Source organism: Bubalus kerabau, chromosome 4, assembly GCF_029407905.1.
Source record: "Bubalus kerabau isolate K-KA32 ecotype Philippines breed swamp buffalo chromosome 4, PCC_UOA_SB_1v2, whole genome shotgun sequence".
In the NCBI taxonomy this organism is placed as follows: Eukaryota; Metazoa; Chordata; class Mammalia; order Artiodactyla; family Bovidae; genus Bubalus; species Bubalus kerabau.
In genome coordinates, this window is record NC_073627.1 from 15010004 (window position 1) to 15029420 (window position 19417).

Here is a 19417-nt window from a genome sequence, read left to right on the forward strand (position 1 = left end):
TACCCTTCAGTCCCTCAAGCACATGGATCGGCGGATTAAGCTCCTAACAGGTAAGACCTCCCCGTCCCGCCCAGCGTTTCCCTTTTAGAGCGGTACATCCGGGACTCGGTGGAGTGGCCTGGGAGGCGGAGCCCTCACCCAAACTCCAGGCCCCGCCTACCCGACGCCTTTCTCAGCGCCGCTAGCGATCTCTGCCCGGCAGAGGTCGCAGGCTCTGCGAACAGGTATCCCAGTTTCCGAGTGCTAGATCCAGCCGGCCTCCTAGTTCTCGCGAGAGAAAGCGCGAAGCCTGCCGGGAGGAACGCTAGGCCGTCCGTAAGTTGGGCCAAAATGGCAGATCTGGAGGAAGGGTTCACGTTGACTGCGGTACCCCTGGGTTCCGGGCCTGACGGACCCCTCGGAGTGGAGCAGAGCGACAAAACCGACCAGTTTCTAGTGACGGACAGCGGCAGGACCGTCATCCTCTATAAGGTGAGAGCGTTAGGATCGGAGTGCCCCCGCTGCCGTCTCGTCCCTTGAGTTCGGAGCCCGAACCTCGCATTTCTCACAACTTCAGAAAGAGCTCGTGCAGCGGACTCGTCGGAGAGCCGGCGTGGCCTCTTCGGGACGCTGAATGAGGTCTAGAACTTGACTGGGTTGTTTTCCCTTAGAGAGAGGCGTGTTTCCGAGTTGCAGGCGGCAGAGCGTTTACGTGCACGTGGGCTAGACTCGGAAAGGAAACCTGTATTTTCGCTTCGAATCTCCCGGAGATAGCCTTGCTAAGTATCCCTTTCTGGGGTCTCTGTCACCCCAGGTGCCCGCTGAAGGGTTGAACGGAGATTGGTTGGTTGGGAGATGTCACTGCCAGAATAATGGTTTAGCAGTGTATCACTACACTTCTTACCCGCTCATGAGGGAGGAAAGTCTTGTCGGTGTTTTGTTTTGGTTTTTTGCTTTGGGGGCAGCTTAGTGGGAATCCTGATTCTGAGGGACATGTCGATTGCCACCTATGGTTCACCCTGTGAATTCTGGGTTACTTTCCTTGAAGGCTACACTCTCCGCCCCCTTTTCAGCCTAGCCCAGGCAGTCCTCGACCCCTGGGCCACAGACTGGTTGGTGGCCTGTTGAGAACCAGATTCCATAGCAGGAGGTGAGCCAGCAGGCAAAGCTTCATCTGTATTTACAGCTGCTTCCCATCACTGGCATTCCTGCCTGAGCTCTGCTTACTGTCACATCAGTGGTGGCATTAGATTGTCAAAGGAGCTTGAACTGTGCATGCCAGGGATCTGGTTGCACCCTCTTGATGAGAATCATCCCGAAACTATCCCCCACCCCAGTCCGTGGAATAACCATCTTTCATGAAACCAGTCCCTGATGCCAAAAAGGCTGGAAAGTGCTCGCCTAGGTTACTAAAGCACACCTAAACTTTGCTTTTAGTGGTCGTGTAGAAAGTGTGTTTATGTGAGCTTCTGAACATAGTTTTCTCTGTCTTTAAGAAGCTTGCTATCTCAACATTGCTGATTATCAGAGAAAGGCGAACCAAAACCACAATGAGATATCACCTCGCATCTGTCAGAATGGTCGTCATCAAAAAGAACACAGTAAATGTTGGCGAGGATGTGGAGAAAAAAGAACCCGTGTATCCGAGAAATGTAAATTGACACAAACAGTATGGAGAGTTCTCATAAAACTGAAAGTTTTGTTGTCATTCATTCGCTCAGTCATGTCTGATTCTTTGCGACCCCATGGACTGCAGCACGCCAGGCTTCCCCGTCCTTCGCCATCTCCTGGAGCTTGCTCAGACTCATGTCCATTGAGTCAGTGATGCCATTCAGCCACCCCATCCTCTGTCATCCCCTTCTCCTCCTGCCTTCAATCTTTTCCAGCATCAAGGTCTTTTCTGATGAGTTGGCTCTTAGCATCAGGTGGCCAAGGTATTGGAATTTCAGCATCAGTCCTTCCAATGAATATTCAGGGTTGATTTCCTTTAGGATTGACTGGTTTGATCTCCTTGTAGTCCAAGGGACTCTCAAAAGCTCTCTCCAACATCACAGTTCAAAAGCATCAATTCTTCTGAGCTCAGCCATCTTGATGGCCCAATTCTCACATCCATACGTAACTGCTGGAAAAACCATAGCTTTGACCATATGAACTTTGTCAGCAAAATAATGTTTTTGCTTTTTAATATACTGTCTAGGTTGGTCATAACTTTTCTTCAAAGGAGCAAGTATCTTTTAATTTCACGGCTGCAGTCACCCTCTGCAGTGATTTTGAAGCCCAAGAAAATAAAATCTGTCACCGTTTCCATTGTTTCCCATCTATTTGCCATGAAGTGATGAGACTGGATGCCATGATCTTCGTTTTCTGAATGTTGAGCTTTAAGCCAGCTTTTCCACCCTCCTCTTTCACTTTCATCAAGAGGCTTTTTAGTTCCTCTTCACTTTCTGCCATAAGAGTGGTGTCATCTGCATATCTGAGGTTATTGATATTTCTCCCGACAATCTTAATTCCAGCTTGTGCTTCTTCCAGCCCAGTGTTTCTCATGATGTACTCTGCATAGAAGTTAAATAACCAGGGTGACAATATACAGCCTTGACGTGCTCCTTTCCCAATTTGGAACCAGTCTGTTGTTCCGTGTCTAGTTCTAACTGTTGCTTCTTGACTGGCATACAGGTTTCTCAGGAGGCAGGTAAGGTGGTCCGGTATTCCCATCTCTTTAAGAATTTTCCAGTTTGTTGTGGTCCACAGTGAAAGGCTTTGATGTAGTCAATGAAGCAGAAGTAGGTGTTTTTCTGGAACTCTCTTGCTTTTTCGATGATCCAGCAGATATTGGCAGTTTGGTCTCTGGTACCTCTGCCTTTTCTAAATCCAGTTTGAATCTGGGTGCTCTCAGTTCATGTACTGTTGAAGCCTAGCTTGGAGAAGTTTGAGCATTACCTTGCTAGCATGTGAAATGAGTGCAATTGTGTGGTAGTTTGGACATTTTTTGGCATTGCCCTTCTTTGGGATTGGAATGAAAACCTTTTCCAGTCCTGTGGCCACTGCTGTTTTTTCCAAATTTGCTGGAAATTTCTCAAAAAAACAGTATGGAGATTTCTCAAAAAACTGAAAAATAGAATAGCTATATGACCCAGCAGTTTCACCCCTGGCTATTTATCTAAAAAACCCCAAAAACACTAATACAAAAAGATACATGCACCCCGGTGTATATAGCAGCAGCATTTTTACAATTGCCAAAGTAAGGAAACATCCTCAGGATCCATAAACAGATGAATGGATAAAGAAGTGTGTTTATACATACATACACAAACACAATGGAATAATGTTCAGTCATAAAAAACAGTATTTTGCCATTTGTAGCCAAAAAACAGGCTCCTCTGTCCATAGGATTCTCCAGGCAAGAATACTAAAGTGGGTTGTGTGCCCTCCTCCAGGGAATCATCCCAACCCAAGGGGGAATCTGTGTCTCTTACGTCTCCTACCTTGGCAGGTGGATTCTTTACCCACTAGCCCCACTTGGGAAGCCCAGCACATAGCAACGTGGATGGACTTGGGGGCATTTTATTAAGTGAAATAAATCAGACAGAGAAAGGCAAATGCAATCTGATAGCACTAGGTTCTGAAAACTACAACAAACTAGTGATGATAACAAAAGAAGCAGACGCAGATGCAGAGAACAAACGAGAGGTGACCAGCGGGGAGAGGGAAGGGAGGAGGGCCAATAGGGGTGGGGAGGGGTAAGAGAGAAAACTGTTCTGTATAAAATAAACTGCAGGGATAGATTGTACAACGTGGGAAATATAGCCAGTGTTTTATAATAACTGTTAAGTGGAGTACAGCCTTTAAATTGCTAATTACTATATTGTATACCTGTAACTTATATAATATTGTGCAGCAATTTTACCTCAATTTAAAAAGAAAGCTAGCTGCCTGCTTTGAAGTTTGGGGAACAGGTTGCCAACAGTTCCCTATACTGTTTTTCTGATGCTTCTGTTGATACCATTGGTTTTTGCCTGGCTGTCAAGGGGACCTTTTGTAGTTTTGCATAGGAGTGGAGTGGCTGATTGGAATTGGCATTATTCCAGCTATCCTTACTTTGTTTCTCATGCCTCTGTTCCAAGAACACAATGGAATCAATTTTTTTTTAATGTACTAATATTGTTCATTATCAAAGTGTGTTGTTACTAATTTTGCATTTTGGAAACTAATATTTTCAATTTAAGTACTTTTTAAAGTGTGGTAAAATACACATAACAAAATTTAATAACCTAATGACTACAAGTGTACAGTTCAGGTTATGCATTCTCATTGTACAATTGTCATTACCATCCGTCTTCAGAACTCTTTTCATCTGACAACTGAAACTCTATACCCATTAAACTCCCATTAAATTTCCAATTCTGCCAACCCCAGACAACCATCATTCTACTTTCTGTTTAAGTGGAATCCATATAGTATTTGTCTTCTTATTTTTTAATTTAGGAGCTTTATTAAATGCTATCATTCTAATGATTTTTTCTTTTGTTTCTATTGTAAATTTAATTGCTTTAAAATCTGAAGCTGACTTTTTAAATATCGTATGTTCATTTCATTAGGTTTCTGATCAGAAACCCTTGGGGAGCTGGTCAGTGAAACAAGGGCAGATTATAACATGTCCAGCTGTGTGCAACTTTCAAACTGGCGAGTATATTGTTGTACATGATAATAAGGTGAGTTTTCAAAACTATATATATAAACAAATCAAATGTTGATTTATTAACTGTTCATGTTGTATGTAAGTGGATATTGGAATGCTTTTTTAAATTGTATGTTTTAATTTAAGGTCTTGAGAATATGGAATAATGAAGACGTCAACCTGGATAAAGTATTTAAAGCAACAGTAAGTCTTTGGATCCAACATACTTATTTAGTTTATTGGTGAGATGGAATTATTTGTAATGTGGCAGTTATTAATCTTAAAGGGTCTGTGAACATGACATGAATGTTATAATCAATTTTTCATTCTATTTATGGTACAGTATATCTTGGTAAAATGTCTCAATTTGAGTATGTTAGAAAATGTTATGCGTTATTTTCATATGATACTGAAGTAATTTAAATAATTAACGAATGACACATTTATAGTTATTTCCATGCACTTAAATGTTTGTGGTGTGTCCCTTGCAAGAACAAATGAACTTGATCCCTTTCTTGAAATAGGTAGAACAGACTCTGCAAGTTTCATGCAGTTATACATTTTAAGAGTGGCACATAATCGAATGAAAAAGCACCATGATCAACTAACTGTGCCTTTTCTCCAAATGACCCTTCAGTATGTTAATTAACTTTTTCTTATAAAATGACGATCTTTAACTATGTTAATCTCAAAAGCTCATTCTGGTTTTAAGTGTCTAATTCTCAATATAATTGGCACATTTTAGAAATGGTTCACAATGGAGCTGATACCGTTAAAATGGCAGTTGTCACCTGGACCCTTGAAACTTCTAGCTAGCTACGTGTGCTGCCTGCTGGCGCCAGTCTTTTTGTTTACCCTGCAGTAACATGACCCTGAATTTTACACAACTTTTTTTTTTTTTTTTTTAATCCCCCATATGGTATTTTGGGCTTACAGGTCAGTTTTTTACATCGTGCATGTATTTATGTATGGCATCTGTCTTTTTCTAACACCAGAACCACTTATAACTCTACATTAATGATTTGGTTTGTACTTCTCCTTGCCTCCAATTTTGAGAGACCCAGCTTGTGGCCTAACCTCCAGTATTTATAATGGAAAGATAAACCAAAAATGAATACAAGTGATTACTTATGGGGGGAGCAGGGGAGAGAATAGAGAGTATGGGAGCAAAAGTTAGACTTCTAAATGTACTGTATGTTGTAGATTTGACTTTGGAACCATAAACAAAAGTGAATCAAAATGAGAATAAATCAGTACCTTAAAGATAAGCCTTCTCTAACTGTCCTTATTCTCTTAGGTGGCAATTGCATTGTAATAAAAATTTAAATGTTTTTATGTTCTTCTAGTTGTCGGCTGAGGTGTATAGAATACATTCAATACAGGGAACAGAACCCTTGGTGCTGTTCAAAGAAGGTGCAGTTCGTGGTTTAGAAGCTTTGCTTGCAGAGCCCCAGCAGAAAATTGAAACTGTTATCTCTGATGAAGAAGTGATTAAGTACGTTCCAATACTTATAATTTTTACCAAAAGAAAATGCACACTGGGGATTCCAGACTCACAGCTTCCAATGCAGGAGGCAAGAGTTCGATCACTGGTTGGGGAACTAAGATCCCACAAACCTTGGGGCACAGCCAAAATTTTTTTTAAATTAAAAAAAAAAACCAACAACAAAAAAAACTTGCCAAAAACCATCTGTAGAACCTTAGCCAGAATGACATCCTCCAAAAGCCTTTGGTGTGATAGCGATTGAGGAATCTCGGGCCAAATGAGTCCTGTCCTAATGACACAACTGGTCAGTCAGTTATTTGAACTTGAAGTGAGTAATCCCGCAAGACTGGAATCTTCCGTCATATAGCCCTGACTGCAAGGTCAGCCCATTCCCTTGAAGAAATGGGCAGCTTGTTGTTAGTGGAATCACAATAGTGCTTTGGAACCTCCTCTTGTCCCAATTCTGGGATAAAACTGGGAAAATTACTCACTCAAATGATAGAAGGAAATGTCCTGATTTCATATCTTTCCAATCCCCATTCTTTCATCACATTTCTTGTTTTATTAACTTGCTGCCCCTCCAGGTACACCTGATACAAACTAAATATCTAAAACTCCAAGCAAAGACTTGTATGTAGTCAGTGAACGGTGTGGATCCTGACCAGTTATATCTTTTTTTTTTTTTTTTTAAGTCGTTCAGTCATGTCCGACTCTTTGTGACCCCATGGACTGTCCATGGAATTCTCTAGGCCAGCATACTGGAGTGATTAGCCTTTCTCTTCTCCAGGGGATCTTCCCAACCCAGGGATCGAACCCAGGTCTCCCGCATTGCGGGCAGATTCTTTACCAGCTGAGCCACAAGGGAAGCCCAAGAATACTGGAGTGGGTAGCCTATCCCCTTTCCAGTGGATCTTCCTGACCCAGGGATCAAACCAGGGTCTCCTGCATTGCAAGCAGATTCTTTACCAACTGAGCTATCAGGGAATCTTAGAGCTAATGAATGCCTCTGAAGTGTCAGCAACTGTATTTGGAGGAAATCTTTAGGGGAAAAGATACAGGTAAAAGGAATTATATGGCGGTCCAGTGGTTAGGACTCCATGCTTTCACTGCTGTGGGCCCAGGTTCAATCCTTGGTGGGAAAACTAAGATCCCACAAGGCTTGCAGCACAGGCCTACCCGCACCCCCCCCCCCCCCATAAAAAAAAAAAAGATACAGGTAGAGAATCTGGGTTCTAATCCCCACTTTGCCAGAAGATGGTTGTGCAACTTTGGTTTCAGGCTGTTACCCTCCCTGTGCTTCAGTTCCCAACGTCACTTGAAAAAGACAGGTGAGATGCTAATATTTTCCTGATAACACCAGTCCTCAAAATGACCCTGAAAAAACGAGACAGGTCAGAAAAGTTTGAGAAAACATTGCATCTGGTCTCATACACCTTTAATTCATGCTATTATCTTTAAAGCTCTGGGAGCATTGGCAACTTGATTTAATCCAGGGATGATTAACAGAGGAATGCCTCCTGGGTTCCTGTGGTAGATATTTTGAAACACCGAATTAAATGTATTCTGCTCTCTCTCTGGCTCTGGAAACTATTTAATAAAAAAAAAAAAACTCTTAAATTTAGATGAAGATGTGTTTCTCTCACCTGGTGATTTGGCATTTTATAATTTTTCTTTTTTTTAGGTGGACAAAGTTTTTCATGGTATTTAGGCATCCTGTGCTAATTTTCATTACAGAAAAAGTAAGTGATATCTTTCATTCCCAGCCTATTTTGTGACATTTCAGAGTATGAGTTTTAAAACTAAAATTGGACTTCGGTATTTCTTTCAGAAGACTTTGATATCTTTAAAATACTAAAAAGCCTATAGTGATCATTATTTCTATGCCTGAATTAAACATTTTTATAATGTCTAAGATTTAGTTGGAGAAGAGGATTTTAAGCATTCATTAAAGTAATTACAGTGGGACAACAACTGGTCTCAACATTTAAATGTAGTTGGTAAAAATGGGAATATTTTTAAAATAAAATAACCTCTTTTTTTTTTTTTTGCAGCATGGAAACTACTTTGTTTATGTACAAAAGTTTAACTCACGTATCCTAAGCAAATACACACTTTTACTTGGTCAAGAAGAAAAATGTGTTATACAGAGTTTTAGTACATCTGTAGGTCGGAAATTCATCTCTCTAATGTCATTAAGTAAGTATTTCTTTAAACTTTCGGAGTTTATAAATAAAAGTATATTGCAGGATAATATTTTCCTTTTAAGTTAGAGTCATCGGATTTTACAGTTTTCTATTGCAGTACTTGCCTTTCCATGCTTTTTAACAAGCATTTATGCCCTCACTTTTTGCAGTTTGCCACGTGTAGTCATAGTTCTCTGCAAGTCAGTAGTTCTCTGCAGGTAATTTTTATGTCTTAAAATTTATCATAAGCAATAAGTAATAATAAAACACCAATAAAAAAGGGTAAATCACGTTTTATGGTAAGTCCAGGTGTTTTGATATATTGTAATTAGTACCTAAGGTTGGTACTCCCATTTTCTCTTTTCCAGCCTTACGGTATAGTGTGCCCGTCTTTGAACAGTGATAGAGACAAAAGGGCACTAACAGCAGTATTGGATCAGCCTGCATTTTACAGTTTCTGTTGTTGTTTTTTTTATTGCTTTGGAATTTACCTTTACCTTATCCTCTAAAGTTTAATCTCAGTCTTGTATCTAGGGGGGAAAATGCCTTTGCAATAATTCTCTCCATCCGCATCCTTTATGGCTTCTTTTGAAGTTGTTTTGAGAAGGTTAAGGGGGGGAAGAAACAAGAGCAGTTTTTAGGAAGCATTTCCTATTATCACAATTTCAAATCTTCGTGAAGTTTTTCAATGTGCAGATTTTTACATTGGCTGTTAAGAAAAAGGCTCCTATCATTTGTCATGTCTAGAGGATCGTTGGAATCTGCTTACTACCTTTGCTTAAGAGGGACAAGTTTTCCTAAAGTTTGGCTTATAGGACATATTTATTGTTGAACAAAAGTTTGTGACTTATGTTTCAGCTTTTGAACATTGAAGTAAAGGAGTCTGAACCAAAGGGTCATAAAATCTTCATATAACATAGCTAGAACCATGGGAAATCGCCAACAGCTGACCTGCAAAACCCAGCCAATTTTATAGGGTTTTCAGAGTGATGGAGTAATAAGAAATGTAATGTTATTTCAGAATGCTAATTAATTTCTTATAAGAGATGTAGCCATTTATTGACTAGATTGTCTATATTTGTGGCTGTGTCCTCATTTTAAGTTATTACAGATACTTAAAATTTTCATTTCAGGGTATTATGCCATTTCTTACTGAGATTTTTAATATTTCTTCTTCCTAAACTTTAAGTTTGTAGTATAATCTTTATAGGAAACTATAGAGTAATGCATTGTTACATTTGTTTATTTTTCTGGTTAAATCCTCTATCAAATTGGTAAAATCTTATAAACAACTTAGTACATTTAGCTATAATAGGTATAGAACTATCCTTATCCAATAATGAGCAATAAATACTTGTTTTCAACAGGCTCTGATGGATGTGTATATGAAACCTTGATACCAATACATCCGAATGAACCAGAAAAAAATCAGAGGTTAGTTCAGTCACAGTTGCTCAAGTCTGTGGTGTCTGGCAGTGCTCGAAATGGTGTTGCACTCACCATCCTGGATCAAGATCACATAGCAGTCTTGGGAGCACCACTTCCAGCTTCTAAGGGTAACTGAAATTCAATCAGTTAAGAAGTCCTTTGGATTTTTTCCATCAAAGTGTACCTTTTAGTCTCCTCTTTCTTTTTCATTTATTTATTACCACCCAAAATCATTCTCTTTCCCACTGTAGCCTCTTAATTCTTAAATAGGTCTTTGACTTCATCTTACCTTGAGCAATTTCTCTAAAACATTTCCTCATATCACTCACTACCTGAATAGACATTTTTCCAAAGAAAAAAATGCAGATAGCCAGTATGCACATGAAAAGATGCTCAGCATTGCTATCATCAGGAAATGCAAACCAAAATCGCAGTGAGATACCACCTCAGACCTGTCATCAGATAACACATGTTAGCAGGGATGTGGAGAAAAGGGAAGCCTCGTACTCTGTTGGTAAGAATGTAAATTGATGCAGCCCCTGTGGAAAACAGTAGGGAATTTCTCAAAAAAGCTAAAAGTAGAACTACCATATGACCCAGCAGTTCCACTCCTAGGTATATATCCAAAAAAAGCAAAAACTAGTTCAGAAAAAAACTTGGACCCAAATGTTCATAGAAGCATTATTTACAGTTGCCAAGATACGAAAGCAACCTAAGTGTCTGTCAACAGGTGAGTAGATAAAGAAGTGATATGTGTGTGTATATACATATATACACATATGTGTATATACATATGCATATATACACACAATGAAATACTACTCAGCCATTAAAAAGAATGAAAATTTTGCCATTCACAGCAACGTGGATGGAATGGGAGGGCATTAATGAAATAAGTCAGACAAATACTGTATGACATCACTTAATGTGAAATCTAAGAAGTACAACAAACTAGTGAAGATAAAGGAAGCAGAGTCACAGATAGAGAACAAACTAGTGGTTGCCTGCGGGGAAAGGGGGAGCAGGCAGAACCGGGTAGGGGAGTAAGAGGTACAAAGTACTATGTGTAACATAACCTACAAGAATGTGTTGTACAACATGGGAATATAGCCAGTGTTTTATAATAACTAAATAGTGAATCACTATATTGTACACCTGTAACTCATATAATATTGTACAGCAAGTATACTTCACTAGAAAATTAATTAAAAAAATTTTTTTCTTAGAGCAGTTTAATGCTCACAGCAAAATTGAAGGAAGGATACACAGATTCCCATATACCCCCTCCCTGCACGTGTCCACTTCTTACCATGAGATCTCACATCTTTGATTTTCTATCTTCATTACTCGTTTTTATACTTACTAAAGTAAGACTTTTGTGTTTAACTATAACTTTCCGCCTTCTCCACCAACCCCACCCCCCACCCAGCATCATATACTTATACTTGGAAAACTTTGGAATTTGTATGTCTTACTTTATAGAATGCCTCTCTGTATGGAATACAAAATTTCAAACGCTGCAGACTTCAAAAGAGTTACCACAAGGGACCAGCGGACAAGTAAGTTTTTTTCACCTTGGCTTTTTTTTTTAATATAATTATTTTTGTGTTTGCTAAATATATTGTAAGGGAAGAGACCTCTACAGATCTAAATATTTGTCAGTTTTTGATTAAAATAAGAAATATTTTATTTTCTACCTACAAGATTATACTTAATTTGGCTATTGTTTTAACAGTTTCCTTACATTTGTCACTTTCAAAAGATAAATTAGAAGCTAATTTTAGATCAGGAGAGAAGAATTACCTAGTTAATAAAACTTTTTAATCTCACTTTTGTTTGATCTTTTGCTTTCATATTTTGAACTATATCTAAGGGCTGTTACTTTGCCTAATAAATTAGTCTTTTAAATTACATGTTAAACATATCATGGAATTACATAAGAATACTTAAAAGAATTAAAGCTTAAGCTGACCAGACTAAATTATCTGAGGCAAGGGTCCCTGTCTTTCTTGTTCTTCATCATATCTCCAGTGCCTAACAGGTGCTCAATAAGTACTGGTTGCCCAGTGAATGGATATTCACTCAAATCAAGATATAAGATATATGAAAATCAAGATATAGGACATTGTTGATTGTAAGTAGAGGATAAGGAGACTAGATTTCTCAGCAAAGAATGCTAATTTATATTTAAACAGAATTAACACTTCACACTTCTGCTGTTTTAACAGACTTCACTTTTTTTTTCCAGACTTCACTTTTGATTTCATGTGAGCTTTTTATTCTTATACCTGTCTCATTTTTACAATTTTATAACTGAGATCATGAGATAGAAATAATATTAAATTCTACTTTTTTCTTTTTAGTACATCAAAACAGTTTGCTTATGTTATAGTAGCCTTTGTGAGTTTCATGTTAACAGATGTGTAGTAGTGACAATATTTATTTTAAACAATTGATTTGTTTTAAATATATGTATTAATCAGATTTTTATGAGTTGAAAGAAAATATTCTCTAAATTATGCTCTATTCACACATGGGCAAAAATAAGAGCTTTGTAAACCTACCTTAATTAATGAATTGAACGTGTGAGATTATTCTAGAAAGTTGCTTACCTTTGCCTTATCCTTTTCTGTCATATTAAGATTCCTTACACCACAAGTTACTGTTTTACGTTATATGGCTCTGTTGAATCAGATCTTAGAAAAAGGGTTTCTTATATTTTTGATAACTTCTTTTTTTGTAGCTCTGGTATTATGGGGAAAATCTGTTCATGCTACATGGAAAATTTCTAACTGTAATTCCATTCAAGTGTGAAGTGTCATCATTAGCAGGTGCTCTTGGAAAACTCAAACATAGTCAAGATCCAGGTAGGAACTTAAATGTTTGTTTTATTAACTAAAGACCATCGTATAAACTCATAGTTTGATATGTAGGTTTTCACAGCTATCAGTTTGCATAATCTCTTCTTAATGTTGAAAGTTGCCACTGTTCATTCAGATGTCATTGGTCTAGGAAGCTACCTTGCGAACAGTCCACGTTGCAGATATGCTGCAGGCGAAAGAGCTACACTGTGTTTTAAACAGCAGTGTTCTGACTTTAGGGGTAATGGGAAAGTCCTGCAGACAAAATCAGTGATGCCTTTTCCTCCCTGGTTTATCAGTAGCCTCATCTGTCGGCTTAATGTCGGTGGGCACATGGCCTTTAGGATATTACCATTTACTGATCTGTTATTGGTAGAATGAAATGGACTATAAAGCCTCTCTTGGATTGTGCCGGAGTGGTTGTTTTTTCAGTGTTCTTTGATTGATTGGCTGAATAAATATCAATAGGTCAAAAAATTCCAGAAATTGTGTTTTGTATTTTCTTAGGCACTCATGCCACACCTCATTTTGTAAACTGGGAAACATCACAGGGATGTGGACTTGGATCTCAGAACTCAGAGCAGTCAAAGAGAATTGTAAGTTTGGTAGTTTAAATAGAAATCTTAGTACAAATGTTAAAAACCAGAAAAGGCTGAATTATTTTAATAATTGATATCTGTACTAGTTTCTTACAGCTTGCTCTTAATGATGGGGTGATTTGAAGCTTGAACCCTAACAGCCCTTATTAAAAAATGACATGTCATCTAGTAGTTTTTTAGGCATGTGTATAAGACCCAACTGTAAAAACAGACCAATTTGCAATTAGTAATAATACCTTCCTGAGCATACTGATTTTATTTTATTTATTAAAAAATGAAAACCTTAAACTCTTCAAGATATTTAAGTTAAAATTTGAAATAGACCCACTTTTCACTTTAAGAAAACTAAACCCTAAAAAAGTTTGTGATTAGAGCAAAAGTGTCCCAGTGTCTGGGACATTTATTTTCTTCTAAATGTCTATTGGATCTTTTGTATCATTTTTGAGATCCTAATCAATTTACTGAATTCCAGTTAAGGAGAAGAAAAGTTGAAGTGAGTGTACAGCCAGAGGTTCCTGCCTCCACACAACTCTTAGCAACCATACAGGTAAATTTTAAAATATTAGAAATATGGAAAATCAATTCATGGTTAAAAGAAATGCCATGTACTTTTTATCTGTCTTCCTTTTGTGATCATTTTTAGAGCTATGGCTAATATTTGTCTGGTATGTTGAGGTTGTCAAAGTGATACTTTGACTCGCACCAAGCATTTTGTGAGTTTAATGTGATGGTGGTGGCCTTGTATCTCATTCAATTTTGCATTGAATGTTTGTGATTTAGTTTTTTAGAAGTTTTGATGTCTAAATCCTTGTGGTTTTTGTTTTTTTCTTTGCATTTTGTCTTTGTGCAGTAAATTGTCATATCAACTCCAGTTTCACAAGAATACATGAATGCTGTTAGTGATTTAAGAAAATGCTGAGCTAGGAACTTTCAAGTACAGAGTGACATTTATTAATTGGTACCATATTAAACTGTTTACTTTTGCCCTTCCAGAAAGATTCAGAAAAACATATCGAAGTAGAACTACGTAAGTTTTTGGCTACTACGCGGACCCCTGACTTGCATACCATTATTGGGGATGTGATAGTAGGACTTCTGGGAAGATGTAAAGCGGAGCCAACATTTTATCCCCGCAACTGTCTGATGCAGCTTGTCCAAACGCACGTGCTTTCTTACAGGTAAATATTTCTGTGGTTTTTACAGTTCTGATTTTCATACTCTGAAAAAGCCTTGTAAATTATTTGCAGTTGAGAGTTCCTTAATATATAAAAGTAATTCATGTTTTTGGTCCTAGCCTGTGCCCTGGCTTGATGGAGTTTGCCTTAGAAAAGACCGACGTGCAGATCCTACAACTCTGCCTACAGCAGTTCCCTGACATCCCTGAGTCAGTCACCTGCGCTTGCTTAAAAGTTTTCTTGAGGTAAGTTAGAAGCTGATGCTCCTTTTCTTTCACTGCCCACCCCCCCCCTTATTTTTTAGCCGCACCACGTGGCATGAGGGATCTTAGTTCGCCAACCAGGGATGGAATCCGTGCCTCCTGCAGCGGAAGCATGGCATCCTAACCACTGGGTCCCTGCAGAATTCCCTTTCACTGCTTTTCCAGTCTATTGTATTTTTTGACTTCTAAAACTTTGACAATGAAAATTTTGCCAGTAAATTCAAGTATTTATAAAACTTATTTCCTGCTTTCAATTAACGTGATAGCATTGGTGATGACACTCTTCAAGACACAGATATCAATATGGAGTCAGTTTCTGACTGTGTGGATCCTGTGCAAGGTGGGGAAGTGGAAGAACAGACTGCATGTCTTCAGAACGGCCTCAGTCCTGAGGAAGGTGGCCGTGACAGCTGTGCTCAGGCCAGCGCAGGCGAGGGCGCCTCGTGCCCCGTTACCCCGAGAAGAGCAGCGCTGCTGTATCCTTTGAAACGCTTTCCCTTGTATCGTCTTTTTCCCAGGAATGGAATCAATACCAAGCAAAAACTAAGGGCTAATTAGATAGTTTAAGGTGGGGTTTTTTTTCTTTCTTTCTTTTTCTTTTTTTTTTTTTTCAGATTCTGCTTGAAAATGGATTCCATTCAATGTTGTGTTTAAACAACTTACTTAAACCTTCTTATTTAAGAAGCTGTACTAAGATAGAAGCTTTGTCAGTTCTAAAAATTATCATACTGAATAAATACCAGTTATTTATAATAGCGAAGCATACGAGATGATCTCTAGTGATGAGAATGTTCCGTGATAGAGCTCTTCTGGAAAAGTAGAACTTTTGTATCCATTTAGAAAAAATGTCAGTGGGGAAGAGAGTTACTCGTAATTTCAGTTGAAAAGCCTTTATTTGTTGAAGATTTTCCTTTATTGCTAAGTAGAAATGCAGTTCTTCACTCAGCATACAGTGAGACGTTTCTTCTGCCTCATTTGAAGGACATCCCAGCACAGCACAGCACTGTGAGTGTTCTTACAGATCATACAGGATTTTATTTCTGTTTTAAATGTTGCTGCTTAACAGTACCCAGCTTTTAGAGCATTCAAAAGGTTGTAGAGTTTTTTCATCTGAGTAAGAGGTTTCCCAGCCCTCAAGGTGAAAAATTGTGCCTAGGAGACTAGAGTGATCTGGAAGAGGCAGAGTTTGACGTGATCCGGGTGCCAAACTGGAAGTCCAGGTTCATCCATCTAAGTTACAGTTGAGTAGAAACTAAAAGGACTTCCCTGGTGGCCCAGATAGTAAAGAATACGCCTGGAATATGGAAGACCTGGGTTCGATTCCAGGGTTGGAAAGATCGCCTGGAGAAGGGAATGGCAATCCACTCCAGTATTCTTGCCTGCAGAATCCCTATGGACAGAGGAGCCTGGCGGGCTACAGTCTGTGGGGTTGCAAAGAGTCGCACACAACTGAGCGACTAAGCACAGCAAGCACAGCACAGAAACTAAAAGGAATTGCCCAGAGAAGGAGTCTCTCTTCTCTGCTTATTATTTGCAAACAAAATAAGCTCTTCACCCACCTCTCCCAAACCAAATGAACTCCTCTTTGATGGCAGAAAGTGTGTTCGATTTGTTTTTTGTGTCCTTGATGTCTATAGCATATTTGTTTGATGTACAGTTAATTTCAGTAGCCTCTTAAAATTCTTTGCAGTCTCTTTGTTAGCTTTTTATAGAGAAAATTTTTCTGTGAAAGTGATTGTCCTCTTCCGTCTGCCCAGCTGTTTCTCCAGTATTTGTATTTCCTTTATCTGAAGTGTAGTGAAAATGCTACAATGACTCTTCCTGGAACACATCCTCCAACCTTGAGCCAGGTGAGATAATCTTTTTACTTTGATCTGGTGCTGGGAAGAATGATAGATCTTTAGAACTTCAATTTCTGATTCTTTATTGTGACCCTTTTCAAGCATTTCCTCACCTTCATTGGGAGAGGGTGATAATAAGTATCCTCTGAATAATCTATTCCTAGTCCCTCTTAAAGAGAAGTAATACTCAGAGTTGCTTTTAGTCTAGAAATTTTCTGTCTTTACACGAACTTATCTTTCTTGTATCTTTCTGACGTAAATTAGATCATAAGGTGCAAGCTGTTCTGCAGTTTGGGTTTTTCATTCAGTACTACGCTTTGTGTATCTTGTGGATCAAGATATATACCTGCACACCATTTGATTTTATAGAAAATCTTAATTTGTTAGTCCCCTGTTGATCAGCGTTTAAATTGTTAACAGTTTTTTGCTATTGTAAATGAACCTTCAGTGAGCATCTTTATACAGATATTCTTGCGTATTATGAGAGAACACCTATTGGGTTGATTCTCATTAGTGAAATTACTGGATAAAGGGTACGTGTATTTTTAGTTTTGAGCATGCCAGGCTGCCTTTCCAAAGTGTTGTGACAAGAGGTACTATGGCCACAAAGGTCCGAGACCTTACTCTTGGCCAATCAGTAGGTAACAGATGGGTGTTTTAATTTGCATTTCTTTGGTAATGAGAAAGATAGACCATCAGTTCTTGCCCATTTATACTTCTTTTTGTGCACTGCCTAATCAGATTCTTTGTCCATTTTTCCATTGCATTTTCTTTTTATTTTAACTTGTAAGTTATTTATTGTATATTGAGATACTCATCTGTTTCTGTCAAAGTATTACAAATACTCATTTCCTATCACTGTCTTTTTACTTTCTTTAATGTCATTTCTACCGTAGATGAGTTTTTAATTTTCATGCCGTTAAAGTTGTTAAGCTTTTCCTTTGTGGCTTCTTTTTGGCCGTGTCATGTTTAAGGCCCTACCTACTCTGAGTATAAAAATAGCCACCGTGTGTTTTTCTGTAATACATTTATTTTCTTTTTCTGTGTTTAACTCTTTGATACATATAAAATTTATTTTGATGTAGAGGGTATATAGGGATCTGCTTTCCCCCCTCCCGCAAATGGATAATTGATGTCCTTAATGCTTTTTCATGAAAGATATTTTCATGTTAACACCACCATTTGAGGATGTAGGATACTTAAGTAAGTATAAAGTAATTTTATTTTAGTTCTTGGCCATTCGTCTATAATACATGACACCCTGTTTTTGCGTCATAATGTATGTAGTATATTTCAGAATAGGAGATGAATGGGTTCTTTTTTTATAGCTGCCAGTAGTTAAATCAAAAAAATTTTTTAAGTAAAATATGCTCACTCTCCCTAGGATTAAATATCACTGTGGCTTTCTTTTTACTGACTTATCTGATGAAAAAGACACAATTATGCTTATAAAATGGTAAATATGAAAGCAGAAAAGAGCCTTTTTAGATTGCTTAGAAATTCCTTCATCTCTAAACTAAAAGGTTCAGACTTCTGTAAAGAAAGCTTATTTTTCTTATAACTGCTTGATATAATCATAGACTTTGTAAAATCTTAACTTCCCTTTTAACTGTTTATCTTCAGATTATGGATTGGATATGTCTACTTCTGGATGCTAATTTTACTGTTGTGGTAATGATACCAGAAGCAAAAAGGCTACTGTTAAGTCTTTACAAATTTGTGAAATCCCAGGTATGTAACTATTTTATATATACTGAATTCTGTTTGTAACCAAGAAGCATTATTATTAGTTTTTCTTGGAATAGCTCTAAGTAATTGTGGAGGGTTTATTTGTCAAGTTATGGTAAAAATTTATTTTGGAATTTTTTTCTTTAGATAAGCATTTGTTCCGAGCTCAACAAGATTGAAGTAAGTTTTCGTGAGCTACAGAAATTAAATCAAGAAAAGAATAATAGAGAATTATACTCAATTGAAGTGCTGGAACTCTTCTGATGTTACTCGTTTCCCTTCATAGACGTTTTATGAAGCTCTTTTTTGTGGATTCTTCCTCCTCAGCCAGGCAAGAGATGTGTTTTTTTGACTCTCTCTTCGATGACAAGACAGATGCATGTGAAAGCACCTAGACCATCACTGGCTGATGCTCTTAGGCGGGGCTTCAGGTTTCACGAGAGCCTCTTCTAGGTTATGGACATTGGCGGGGTGAGATCCTGAAACTTTTTAAAATACGGAACTGAGCTGCTTTTAAGTAAACTTATTTGTGTATTGATAAAAGTTTAATTTCTTACCACCTGTTTGAATAGTTCTTTTAATAAAAAAAATCACCATTGGAGAAACAGTAATTCTAGGAAAAATACAGTTTTATCAGAGTCAGAAGCTGTCTCGCCTCATCTGCATTCATGGTGGAGAGAAGAAGGCAGTTCCGTGGGCAGGCTGGGGAGGGGCCTTGTACACACATGCACTTATCTCCTGCCATCTTCTCCAGTTCTTTACCTAGTTGTACCACCTTACGTATCTAGGACTTGAACGTTATCCCTCACATTACCTCTGTGATTAGATGCTGATTTTGGTTATATTGAATATTTTGGACTTCCCTGGTGATACAATGCAGGGGACATGGGTTTGATCCCTGGTCCAGGAAGATCCCACGTGCCACAGAGCACCTAAGCTGGTGTACCAAAGCTACTGAGCCCACGCTCTAGAGCCTGTGAGCCACAGGCTCATGCCACAACTGCTGAAGCCCATGCGCCCTAGAGCCCACGCTCCACAGCAAGCAGAAGCCCACACTCTAGAACTAGAGAAAGCCTGTGCACAGCAACAAAGACCTAACACAACCAAGATAAAATTAGTTAATTAAGTATATGTATTGAATATTTCCAGGTAGTAAAAATAGTCTCTTCTGAAAAAGTTTTATAGTTTGGTTGACCATA

General features: G+C 38.3%; 1 protein-coding gene across 5 annotated transcripts; it reads left to right on the top strand.

Annotated features, from left to right (window-relative positions):
* Positions 1–180: 180 nt before the first annotated feature.
* NOL11 (nucleolar protein 11) lies at positions 181–18829 on the top strand. 5 transcript variants are annotated; one of them, XM_055575487.1, is made up of 19 exons: positions 181–471; positions 4575–4688; positions 4802–4858; positions 6001–6149; positions 7822–7879; positions 8192–8336; positions 9691–9879; positions 11234–11310; positions 12495–12618; positions 13120–13208; positions 13684–13758; positions 14205–14389; positions 14506–14631; positions 14916–15125; positions 15573–15654; positions 16407–16499; positions 18114–18221; positions 18366–18398; positions 18505–18829. In XM_055575487.1, exons 1-19 carry the CDS (start codon positions 331–333, stop codon positions 18568–18570), a joined length of 2121 nt encoding a protein of 706 aa, XP_055431462.1. In that variant the 5' UTR covers positions 181–330; the 3' UTR covers positions 18571–18829. The 5 variants fall into 5 exon arrangements, with proteins under 5 accessions (XP_055431462.1, XP_055431463.1, XP_055431460.1 ...); XM_055575485.1 differs by having other exon boundaries at positions 183–471; positions 18366–18829; XM_055575486.1 differs by having other exon boundaries at positions 184–471; positions 15576–15654; positions 18366–18829.
* Positions 18830–19417: the final 588 nt, after the last annotated feature.